This window comes from Prionailurus viverrinus, chromosome D1, assembly GCF_022837055.1.
Source record: "Prionailurus viverrinus isolate Anna chromosome D1, UM_Priviv_1.0, whole genome shotgun sequence".
Taxonomy (NCBI): domain Eukaryota; kingdom Metazoa; phylum Chordata; class Mammalia; order Carnivora; family Felidae; genus Prionailurus; species Prionailurus viverrinus.
Genome location: NC_062570.1, coordinates 39,714,599 through 39,725,508, shown reverse-complemented (window position 1 = coordinate 39,725,508; position 10,910 = coordinate 39,714,599). Strand labels below are relative to the sequence as shown.

At 46.9% G+C, this 10,910-nt stretch overlaps 1 protein-coding gene across 2 annotated transcripts in view; it reads left to right on the top strand.

Moving 5' to 3' along the window:
* Window positions 1-423: 423 nt before the first annotated feature.
* The window catches only part of HEPHL1 (hephaestin like 1), an 81,907-nt gene continuing 71,420 nt past the window's right edge, over window positions 424-10,910 (top strand). For both annotated transcript variants that reach the window (XR_007144940.1, XM_047823894.1), the window contains exon 1: window positions 424-593. Coding sequence is in view for 1 of the 2 variants with exons in the window: in XM_047823894.1 (XP_047679850.1) it covers window positions 424-593 (170 nt within the window). In the remaining variant the exon portion in view is untranslated. The remainder of the gene's footprint in view (window positions 594-10,910) is intronic.

The following is a 10,910-nucleotide window of genomic DNA, read 5'->3' as shown; positions in this document are numbered from 1 at the left end:
CACTCAGGCCAGCCCAGTTTCCAGATTTTAATATGTTCCTATAATAGGTGTGGAGAAAAAACGAGGAAGAAGGGAGGAAACCCATTAGCCCAACTTGTTGCACTCCCATTCCTGGCAAAGATGAATGACTAATGTCACAGCCGTGCACCAAAACTTACAGAAACAGGCCTGTTTGGCTTGGGTGCTGAATAAATAAGCCAGCTACACATTTCCTGGATGGCAGGCAAACGTTTTGTCATCATCGAACTCCCCTCATTGTTCGAGCTACTTACACAAGTTGTCAGTCTCTGTCCCAACCCCAAGCCACCTAAGGGGGAGGAGCTGGGCCTCGTTCATTCCTTATTTATAATTAGCTTCAAGTGAGGGGGAGGGACAGGCTGGGCTGCCTCCTGTGCAGGCTGCTTGCCTGAGTTACATCCACAAATGCCTCGGAAGCAGCAGGCTGACTGCGTCTTTCTCTTCACATTCCTGGGTCTGTCTGGGCTGGTTGGTGCAGTTACCAGAACATACCACCTTGGGATTGTGGAAGAATACTGGAACTATGTGCCCCAAGGAAAGAACGTTATTACTGGGGAAAGCTTTTCAGAAGACAAGTGAGTAAAGTTGGGGTTCCCGTAGACTCCTAGGTTTGGCTTTTTTCTTGCCTCTGCATGGAGGTTATAGTCCTTGGGTGGTTATAATGGGGAGGGGTTGATCTAAACCAAGTGAAGGGGTTTTGTGTTGGTCTGGAGGGCCCTCACAAGGGTGGGTATGTAATGTCGACATTCTTAGCCCTACCTATTTGTTGAGCTGTCTATTCACAGCCTTCTCTGTGAAGCACTCGCTACACAACCAGATGTTTTCAATAATGGCTCACTCTATAAAAGGACCATTTTCGCTGAGCACTACTAGGGACTTCCAGGGGGTTCTGGGCTCAGTATGTTAAAAAAAAAATTAACAGCAACCCTTGGGATGAGCATTTGAGAACTTTTATGAATTCTTTACTGTTAAAATACAGTGTTCTCTAAGTTTTTATTTTTGGAATGAAGACTGGAGATAAGTAAAATATGCCATAGGTAGTTATGTTTTGTTTTTCTTTTGCAACATTTAAAAGAGGGGCTGGGGCGCCTGGGTGGCTCAGTCGGTTGAGCGTCTGACTTCGGCTCAGGTCACGATCTCACGGTCCGTGAGTTCGAGCCCCGCGTCGGGCTCTGGGCTGATGGCTCAGAGCCTGGAGCCTGCTTCCGATTCTGTGTCTCCCTCTCTCTCTGACCCTCCCCCGTTCATGCTCTGTCTCTCTCTGTCTCAAAAATAAACTTAAAAAAAAATTTTTTTTAAAGAGGGGCAGTTACAATAGATTTGGCTGCTATTTTAAGAGTTTCCCTGAGGCTTTTAGAAATGGCTTTTTCACTGGTGAAAGGTTTGTTACAGCCACCTCAGAGAAATATTCTAGTCCCCAGGCCTGTGGCATAGCTGGGTAAGATGGTATCAGAGTGTTGTATTTCTCTGATTTTTAATTTTTTTGCAGAAAATAGCCCTCACCCTTCCTCTCTCTCTCAGGGTCCAGTGTCTTATATCTCTTATTTGTTCCCTGGAGCTCCCTCTGAAATTAGCTCCCGGCTTTAGAAGCTGTAATTCATACTTTCAACTTCATGGTTCTTAGAACATCTTATGAGATGTTCTGGCAACCACTGTTGGATATACAGACATACTGGCTTCTTTCTGATAGGCAGAGCTCAGTACGCTCAACATCCAAGTTCTACTTTCTAAGGATGAAGTTAGTCGCTAACATTCAGGAATACCATGGGGTCTCCCAACAAGTCTTTAAGGCTTGAGGAAAGACCTCCCAACAAGGCTCCCAAGAAGTCCCCCTGCCTTGAGGAAAGACCAAAGAGCCAGTTGGCTTAGACACACATCTTCCGGGTTTTCTAACAATACAAAGGTGGCCTAGTCATGTTTGGTTAGAGAAGGGTAAAACTCATGCCAGCCAGGATGCCGAGAAAGGATCTTCCTAAAGCCTTGAACCAGGAAACTTAATGTCCAGGGGGCTGTTTCCACAGAGAGCTCTTGACTTCCTTCAATCTCGTATCTGCTGATCGTTGGTTGTGGTAGTGTTTACTGTGACAAATGGATATGGGAGCGAGAGGTTACCCTAACTGCCAGTAACCTTTCCCAAAATAGAGCTCTGCTGTCCTCAAAAAGAACTCAATGGGAAATTGTCATTGTGAGTGGCTATTGAACATGAGACTGTTCAAAACGTGTGCACGGAGCGTAGTGAATATAGTCTTTAAGCACGACGTGATATTGGATTGCCTTTCCACATGGTTGAGTAAAAAGCTTAGAAGTCTATCTTTCTCCTAAAATGTCAGCAGAACTGTTTGCGAGCATTTATTCTGACCGAGGAATTTCACCAGAGACTGACTGACCTTTCTTTCTTTCTTTCTTCTCTTTTAATTTATTTTTGAGAGAGAGAGAGAAACAGAGTACTAGTGGGGGAGGGGCAGAGAGAGAGGGAAACACAGAATCCGAAGCAGGCTCTGGGCTGGCAGCATAGAGCCCAATGCGGAGCTCGAACTCACAAACTGTGAGATCATGACCTGAGACGAAGTCGGACGCTTAACCAACTGAGCCACCCAGGTGCCCCTCACCAGAGGCTTTCAATTCATTATTGCTTGCAAATGTTATTACTCCCATTTTACAAACTGAGAACTGAGGTTCCGAGGTTAAGTATTGCTGGAGTTTACAGAGTGAAGGCAGCACCAAACTCAACATTGCTCCAGAGCTCGTATTTTTTTTTTTTTTTTTTACCATACAACCTGCTTCTTGGTAAAGGTAATCCTCTCCCGCTGAATTAAACTCAGCTTTGATGGCAGCCGGGGATTCCAGCAGAAGGAACTTTCTAGAAAGTCCCAATTCTTACCAAAGGTAGGTTTAGTCCCATGGGTTACTCTTCCCAGAGAGATATTGTGGCCAAACCGGTTACCTGGGTTCATTCAAAAACCCAAAGTACTTTAAATACCCAAATACTGCAATGCTATTTCCACTAAAGCGGAGTGTGGGAAGACATTAGGGACTCTGTTGATCATTTCAGCCAGAAGATGGTGCTTTGAAGAACATACCATAAAGTGTTTGAAAATAATTATGGTGAAAAAGAAAAAAAATAAGGCATGGCTAAGTCATGGTTCGGTATCAGTTTAGAGTGGGGTGGTTTAACAAATGCTGTGGCCCCCCAGGAGAGGACTCTTGCCCTTCAGGCACAGCTGGCTTTCTAGACGTCATGCCGAAGTCCCCAGATATTTCCTTCTCATGGGTAAAGGGGGGGTGTTTGTGCAGGGCGGCTTCCTGACGCTTAAGGGGGAGCCTGGGTTACACAGTGTATACCGGCTTTTATTAGCAATCGTGTCCAGAGGCCACCGGTGTGACAGGTGGCCCAGGGCAAGCCCCTGAGAGGGAACACTTGGAGTGGGCTGCTGACTCTTGCTTGAAGAACACAGGACACATGTCATGATTCACATGTGTCACAGCTGCCACAGGTGTCACGTGTGAAGATGCCACAATCGTGGGGCATAGGGAGTTCAGTACGCATATTCTATTTTGTGCCATTTCCCCAGAAGCAAGGAGTCATCTTGGATACTGTGACCATGCCTCTCACTCAGCCTCCTGCACTTCTGAGGACAGTCTGCTGTTGAAGATATTCAGATCCAGACAAATGCCTGATATTTAGGGGTCCAGGAGAGCCAGGGGTCTAGGTCCCACTTTGAGTGGAAGGATTCTGACATAGGAATCAGGAGACCTCACTTCCAGTCCTTGCTCTGCCCCCAGCTTGCTGTGAAACCTTGAACATCTCACATCATCTCTCTGAACATCAATTTCCCTAATTTGTATAACCAGTAGTTGAACTATAATCCCTAAAATCACTTGAGAAGCGTAATTGTAAGGAATCAAAAATAATTTTTGAAACCGAATGAGAAATGTCTTACTTGGCTCACTGGTTCTAGAAAGATTTTCCCAATGGTGAAAGAGAGAAGATTTGCATACATTCAGTCTAGGAATCAGAGTTGGAGAAGATCTGAGAGTGCGGATGTGTGACAAATTTTGAAATATTCTATGTTTTTCTTTCTCTATCTATTTTCCCCCTGTTCTTTAAGAACTATCTCCACTTTTTTATGCAAAGATATTTCCCTGCAACCCTGGCTTATTCTGATCTGTTTCCTTCCTCACCGTTCACGGAGCTTGGTGTCTTTCTTAAGCCTGGGACACAGCGTTTTCTTCTCCCTGCATTGCTGTGTGGGTGTTCGAGGTATACTGGTCCCCTCTGCAGCTGAAAGAAAAGTGCCATGATGGCTCAGAGGAAGGCCTAGAGTATATGTAATAATGCCCCTCACCCACACAGAGCTTCGCTGGTGACAGTGGTTTATGGAGGACTGAACACAAGGCTATTCCTTTGGAATCATTAAAGTAAAAACTAACCCCTTTGTCAATTTAGTTATTGGGTTGCTTGATCTTTGATTACGAGGATGGGGAAAATTAGGGGGATAGGATGGTGAGTGCCAAAGTTTCAGTGATGTGAAAAAAGCTTGGAAACCAAAATTAGGCAGCGCCAAGAGCCTAATAAATCCTGATTCATAAGGATAAAATGGGAAATACACTGACATCATTTTTTCCAAGACTCCATAGAAGTCAGATGGTACAATTTCACTTCCCTTCTTGGTACCTCTGCTTAATCATAGAGTTCAGAAATACAACAGAGACTGTAGGCACTAATATTTCCTAGAAAGCACTAAATTTAGGAGTTATATTCTATTTAGAAATATTTTATCCAGATGAATATATTTCCCCTGTTCCCCTTTGGGCCTAATGGGGACACCGGGCTCCTTTGATTTGCCTGGGGATGGTGTCAGCATTTGATCCATTCGTGCCCGTCCTGTTCGGGCTCATAAAGCGCTTAATTAAGGTGTACCTGTGCTTCGGTGGTAAAGCCTTGTCTTTAATGGAACCAGAGTGGGGTCACCTTATTTAAAGCTGCAATTCTCACCAAAGACCTCATTAGGCAACCAACACACATGCAGGATTTTTCTTCCCAGTAACGTGGGGGTTTTCATGGGTGCTAACTCACAGGCAGAGCCCATCCTTGGCCATGAATGAGGCTGACCACTGCTCAAACCCCATCCAAGTTAGTTAGCATATAGTGCAATAATGATTTCAGGAGCAGATTTCAGTGATTCATCCTCTACATATAACACCCAGGGCTCATCCCAACCAGTGTCCTCCTTAATGCCCCTCACCCATTTAGCCCATCCCTCCACCCACAACCCCTCCAGCAACCCTCAGTTGGTTCTGTATGTTGAAGAGCCTCTTATGTTTTGCCCCCTGCCTGTTTTTATATTATTTTTGCTTCCCTTGTGTTCATCTGTTTTGTATCTTAAATTCCATGTGAGTGAAGCCATATGATATTTGTCTCTCTCTGACCGATTTCGCTTAGCATAATACACTTTAGTTCCATCCACGTTGTTGTAAATGGCAAGATTTCATTCTTTTTGATTGCCGAGTAGTACTCCATTGTATATAGATACCACATCTTCTTTATCCATTCATCTGTCGATGGACATTTGCGCTCCTTCCATACTTTGGCTATTGTTGATAGTGCTGCTGTAAACATTAGAATGCATGTGCCCCTTCGAAACAGCACGCCCGTATCCCTTGGATAAATACCTAGTAGTGTAATTGCTGCATCATAGGGTAGTTCCATTTTCAACTTTCTGAGGAACCTCCATACTGTTTTCCAGAGTGGCTGCACCAGTTTGCATTCCCACCAGCAGTGCAAAAGAGATCCTCTTTCTCCACATCCTCGCCAGCATCTGTTGTTGCCTGAGTTATTAATGTTGTTCATCCTGACAGGTGTGAGGTGGTATCTCATTGCGGTTTTGATTTGTATTTCTCTGATGATGAGTGATGTCGAACATTTTTTCATGCGTCTGTTAGCCGTCTGGATAACCCACGATCCTTAGCATGTGACTTGATTCCTTAAGGTAGTTCATGGTCACAGTATGGCTGCTGAAACTCCAGCCCTCATGTCTATGTTCCAGGAAGGAAGAGAGGAAGGGAAAAGGTAAAAAGGGTACAAAATTCCTGCTGTATTATCCTATTAGCCCTTTAAAGGGCTCTCATGGAAACCCCAGACAGTCAGTTCTATGTACATCTCACTGGATACCCAAAGCCACAAAGGGGGCTCATAAATACAGGCTTTTAGTTTTGTGTTTTTCTTTCTGAGTGAAAGCAGACTTTGATTCTGTTACTCAGAAGGAGGGGAGCATAAACATTGCAAGGCAGCAGGCAGTCCCTGCCAACCTTCCCTTACCCCATTTCTCCCTGTTTCCTTCCCATCCATCACAAACACCCTCTCGGTCCCCCTCTGCCTTTTCCCGCCTCCAGATAGGGGGCGTTCCAAGGCCTGGTTAGTGGGATTTAAGAGAACTCACAGACAATATAGTTGCTAACCGTCACTGCACCCTCACTAGGTTCCAGGCATTATCATAAAAGGTTTTTATGCCATGCAGTGGGGTGACAGATGTCCTGTCTCAGGTCAGGGGGACCAGGAGTCCCAGGGTGGGTTTCCCTAGCCAAGTGTAGTCCAGCAGTGGTCTAACAGAGATGCCAAGGCAGCCTGGCTGGCTGGGGAAGTGTGCTCCGGCATCATCTGACAAGCTTACAGTTCTTGTTTCACCAACAGAGTATCTGAATCTCTCGTTGCCTCAACATGCTCATCATTAAAATGGGGATAATGATAGCACTTGCTTTGGGGGCATACGAGTTCCCTGTGGCTGCCGTAACAAATTATCACAAACTAGGTGGCTTAAAACAACAGAAACGTGTTCTATCCTACTTCTGGAGGCAGAAGTCTGAAATAAAGATGTTGGCAGGGACACAGTCCCTCTGGAGGCTTAAAAGAGAATCCATTTACTGACTTTTCCAGCTTCTGGTAGGAGCTGCTGGCGATCCTTGTGCCAAGGTGCCATGGCTCCGGCTTCTGCCTCCCTTTTCCGATCACTTTCTCTATGTGTGTCTCATCTTTCTCCTCATCTCAAAATCCTTAACTTGATCACATCTGCAAAGACTCTTTTTCCGAATAAGGGAATCAGGACTGGGACTCGTCTCTGGAAGCCATTATCAGCCCACTCTGGGGAGGAGGGGATCAGGAGGCTCAGATGACATGGGGTCCGTGAATGTGCTCAGAAGTGGTGCCTGGCACTGTGGGTTTGCGTGCAAGAAATGCTAGCCATCATGGTAGCTCTCCTATCTTGAGGGGTCTCTGGGGAGCAGGAGTTTTGTGGGAAAGAGACTGAAAATGGTCACGTTTCCCTCTTTCTAATTAGAGCTTTGCCATAACTCCCACCGACTGAGCACCCCCCTCTCCCAGATCCTCTGCAGGGGGCTCCATATCGCCTCCTTTTCTCCTCATGATGGCTCTGTCATGGTCACCAGTTTTCAGCCAAGGAAACTGGGGTTCAGAGAAGTTGCTTCCCCAAGATCTCACAGCATCAAGTAGGGACGCTGGGATTCAAGTCTCCTCTCTTTTCCCTTTACTGCAGAAATCTGTTTTTAGCCCACCTGTGTGTGTCCTGAGGGGCTTCTGGGGACATGAAGTGGGAGAAGGAAGAACTCAGGACTTGAGTGGTGCCGGGGGAACCACGGTGAGAGACTGTGTAGAGGAACGCATTGATTGGATGGCTTAAAATACATTAATTAGGGAGGGCGTGGCTGCACCCAAGTGTGAATGTGCATAGTCACCATCATCACCTTTCCTTTGCCAAGTAGCACTTGCCCCAATCTGGTCCTGTTTTCTCAATGTCCCTTCTCAAGCTCAGGCAACAACGTTGCTCGTCCTTCTTGGGACCATCATGGTCTCTCGCATGTTTGCTCTGACCACACCCCCTGCTGCTGCTCTGACCACACCCCCCCTTCACCCCATCTCCCCTCCACACACTCACACCTGCAGGGTCTATATGGTGCAGCTGTCAATATAGAAAACTGGGTGTTGCTATTTACTCTCCTGTCTACGTTTTGGCTTCCCAGCCAGATGGTAAACCTCTTGAATGCAGAGACTGACATTCACACATCTTTGTCCCAGTTTCTAGTGTAGTGTCCCATTTAAAATGGAGGTTTATGGGGCGCCTGGGTGGCTCAGTCGGTTGAGCGTCCGGCTTCAGCTCGGGTCACGATCTTGCGGTCCATGAGTTCGAGCCCTGCGTCGGGCTCTGGGCTGATGGCTCAGAGCCTGGAGCCTGCTTCCGATTCTGTGTCTCCCTCTCTCTCTGCTCCTCCCCCTTCATGCTCTGTCTCTCTCTGTCTCAAAAATAAACAAAAAACGTTAAAAAAATTTAAAAAAATAAAATAAAACGGAGGTTTAACAATTGCTCAGTAGTTGAATGGATGGGGGAAAAAATCTGACTGAAAGATCCAGGTTGTCAGAGACAGAGGTGCTGGTGAGGTGCACATATGCTGTGAGCTACCAACTCCTCAGAATCTAACCTGGAAGCCCATCTCTGCACCAGTTAGATGGTTCTCAAAGTCAGGTTCCTTCTCACAGTGGTTAGTCTCACCTGCTCCTGGAAGGCGTCTCCCTTCACGGTATTACCTGTGGCCTTGGGAATGCCAATGTTCTATATGCTCATTTTGTCTTTCAAGCAGTTGCTCATGAGAAATTTTCCAGCCCGACTGGATTTTTTCACAGCATAAAATACATACCTCCTCAGTTTGAGTCAAAACGTCAGAATGTTGGTTAAGGATGAGCCTGAGCGGTAGTGATTGCTCAGTCCCTCACAGCAGGGCCATCCTGTGGCTACACTGTAAATCATATAAAGTCCACGAGCACAGACGTTCCAACTAGTGCTCTCTAGCTGTGTCAGAGGCTGCTTTCTGTGGACGGCTTCCTTGAGGTCACCTTCTTTTGTTTCTTGGGCAAGGGTTGCACCTTCCCAGACTCATGCGTTGATGGAGCTTCTGTCCCACTGTTACGAATGTATAATGCGTTCTTAGCAGCAACTTGCTGCAGACCCATTAAAAAGACTGATTTCACTGACTTTCATCTCTCCCTATTTTCTCCTCTTTGGCTGGTTCCTATGGTTTCAAACAGTTATTATGTTCTAGTTTCAAATAGCTGCTATGGTTTTTGTTTTGTACTGAGTACTACAGAGACGTGATTTCCCAACTTGTCTGCACATTCAGAACTGCATGGGTTAGAATAGGACAGGTTGTGCCATAGCAACAAACAGCCCCCAGATCTCAGGGGCTTAACCCCACAGAGGCACATTTCTCACCCACTCGGCTTCATACAGGGCCATATGGCTCCAGGACAACTGTCCTCCTGGGACAAGTAATAAGCGGGGCTGCATGGATCTCGAGGCTTCATTATCTTCACTGTAAGCTTTTCCTGCCGCAGAGGAAGTGAGGGGGTATTGCAATGGCAATTAAATGCCCCGGCCCAGAAATGACACATGTCACTTCCACTCACAGCCATTTGCCAAAATCGCGTGGCCCCACCTATCTGCAAAGGCTCTTTGCTCTCCCCTTCTGCTGGGAGGAAAGAAGAATCAGAATGGGTAAGCACTGGAAAGTTCCGCCGTAAGAATCGTTCGGTGAACTTAGGAAAAATAAAGATGCCACGCCAGAAAGTGTGATTCAGTTGCCCTGAAGTGGGGCCTGGGGGCCCGAGTTTTTGGCAAACGTCCCAAATAATTCTGAGACAGCTGATGCATGGCTGGACATCGGGGAACTACTGCTTTAGAAAACCTGATCCTGTCTCGGGGTGACTATCGGCTCCCTATGTGGGAAGACTGACACGTCCAGGAATGTGCAAAGCAAGTCAATACATACAAGTCAGTGCTAAAATATGCAGCATATGTAATAGGTACTGTGGGAAGTCAACAAACATTCGCCCTCCTTCCGATACGCTTGCCTCTTGTTTGGGTGGCTCCGCCAGACAACTCGCGCCTGCTCAGGAGCTCTTGCTCAGCACGCATTTGCGTGTGTGTGAGAGCGCGCATGCGTTCCCGCGCAGGCTGGGAGCCAAGAGTAGAGAAGCGGGGAGAATCAGACGTCCGTCTTTCCCTGCCGACCCTGCTGGGGAGACAGGGCCCTCCCTATGAACGACCTTTTTATAGCCTTTTCCCCAACAGGCTGAGCCTACAGAGGACGCCAGTGATTCCATATCTAATTCTTCCTCTGTCGTTGCCTTCCTGGGTGGTCCAGTGTCAGCTATAAAGCCAGGTAACTCTCCTACTCTGGGGCCAATTAGCCAGCCTGAGGATGACTCAGTTCTCTCCTGCTTCTTCCTCCTCCTCCTCCTCCTCCTCCTCCTCCTTCTGAACAGCCCTATTCAATTAGGACTTGTATTCAGCTGCTGGTTAACAGAAGCCCGAAAAACGCTCAAATGTATTTTTTGGTTTACTCAAGAGAAAGCCAGAGGTTGGCAATCTTCAGGGTCCCAGATGCCTTTGGCTTTTCACTTGCCCTTCTGTAGGGCGTGACCTTCTTCCCCATTCTGTCAAGATGGCTGCCGAAGCTCGTCATCGTATCTTCATTTCAGGCATGAAAAGGGGGAAGGGCAAACAATGGCGAGGGTCTGCGCCAGAGGAGTCCAGAAGAAGTCTCATAGAATGACACATGCGTACATCTCATTGGCTAGAACTGTGTCACATGACCATCCAAGCTGCAAGTGAGGCTGGGAAATCTAAGGGCTCCTATCCCCAAAGCCCCAGGCGCCCAGATTTTTTATCCTATTCCCCTGCACAGGGAAATAGGCTTCTGCCTCACAGAACAGAAGAGGGTTGAACGCCTGCTTAGGGGCAGACACACACAGGCTCGGTAGATACACAGAAGACCGAGTGTTTACACACGGGGTCTGTGCCCAAGTTCTCGGTCTCGATGCCTGA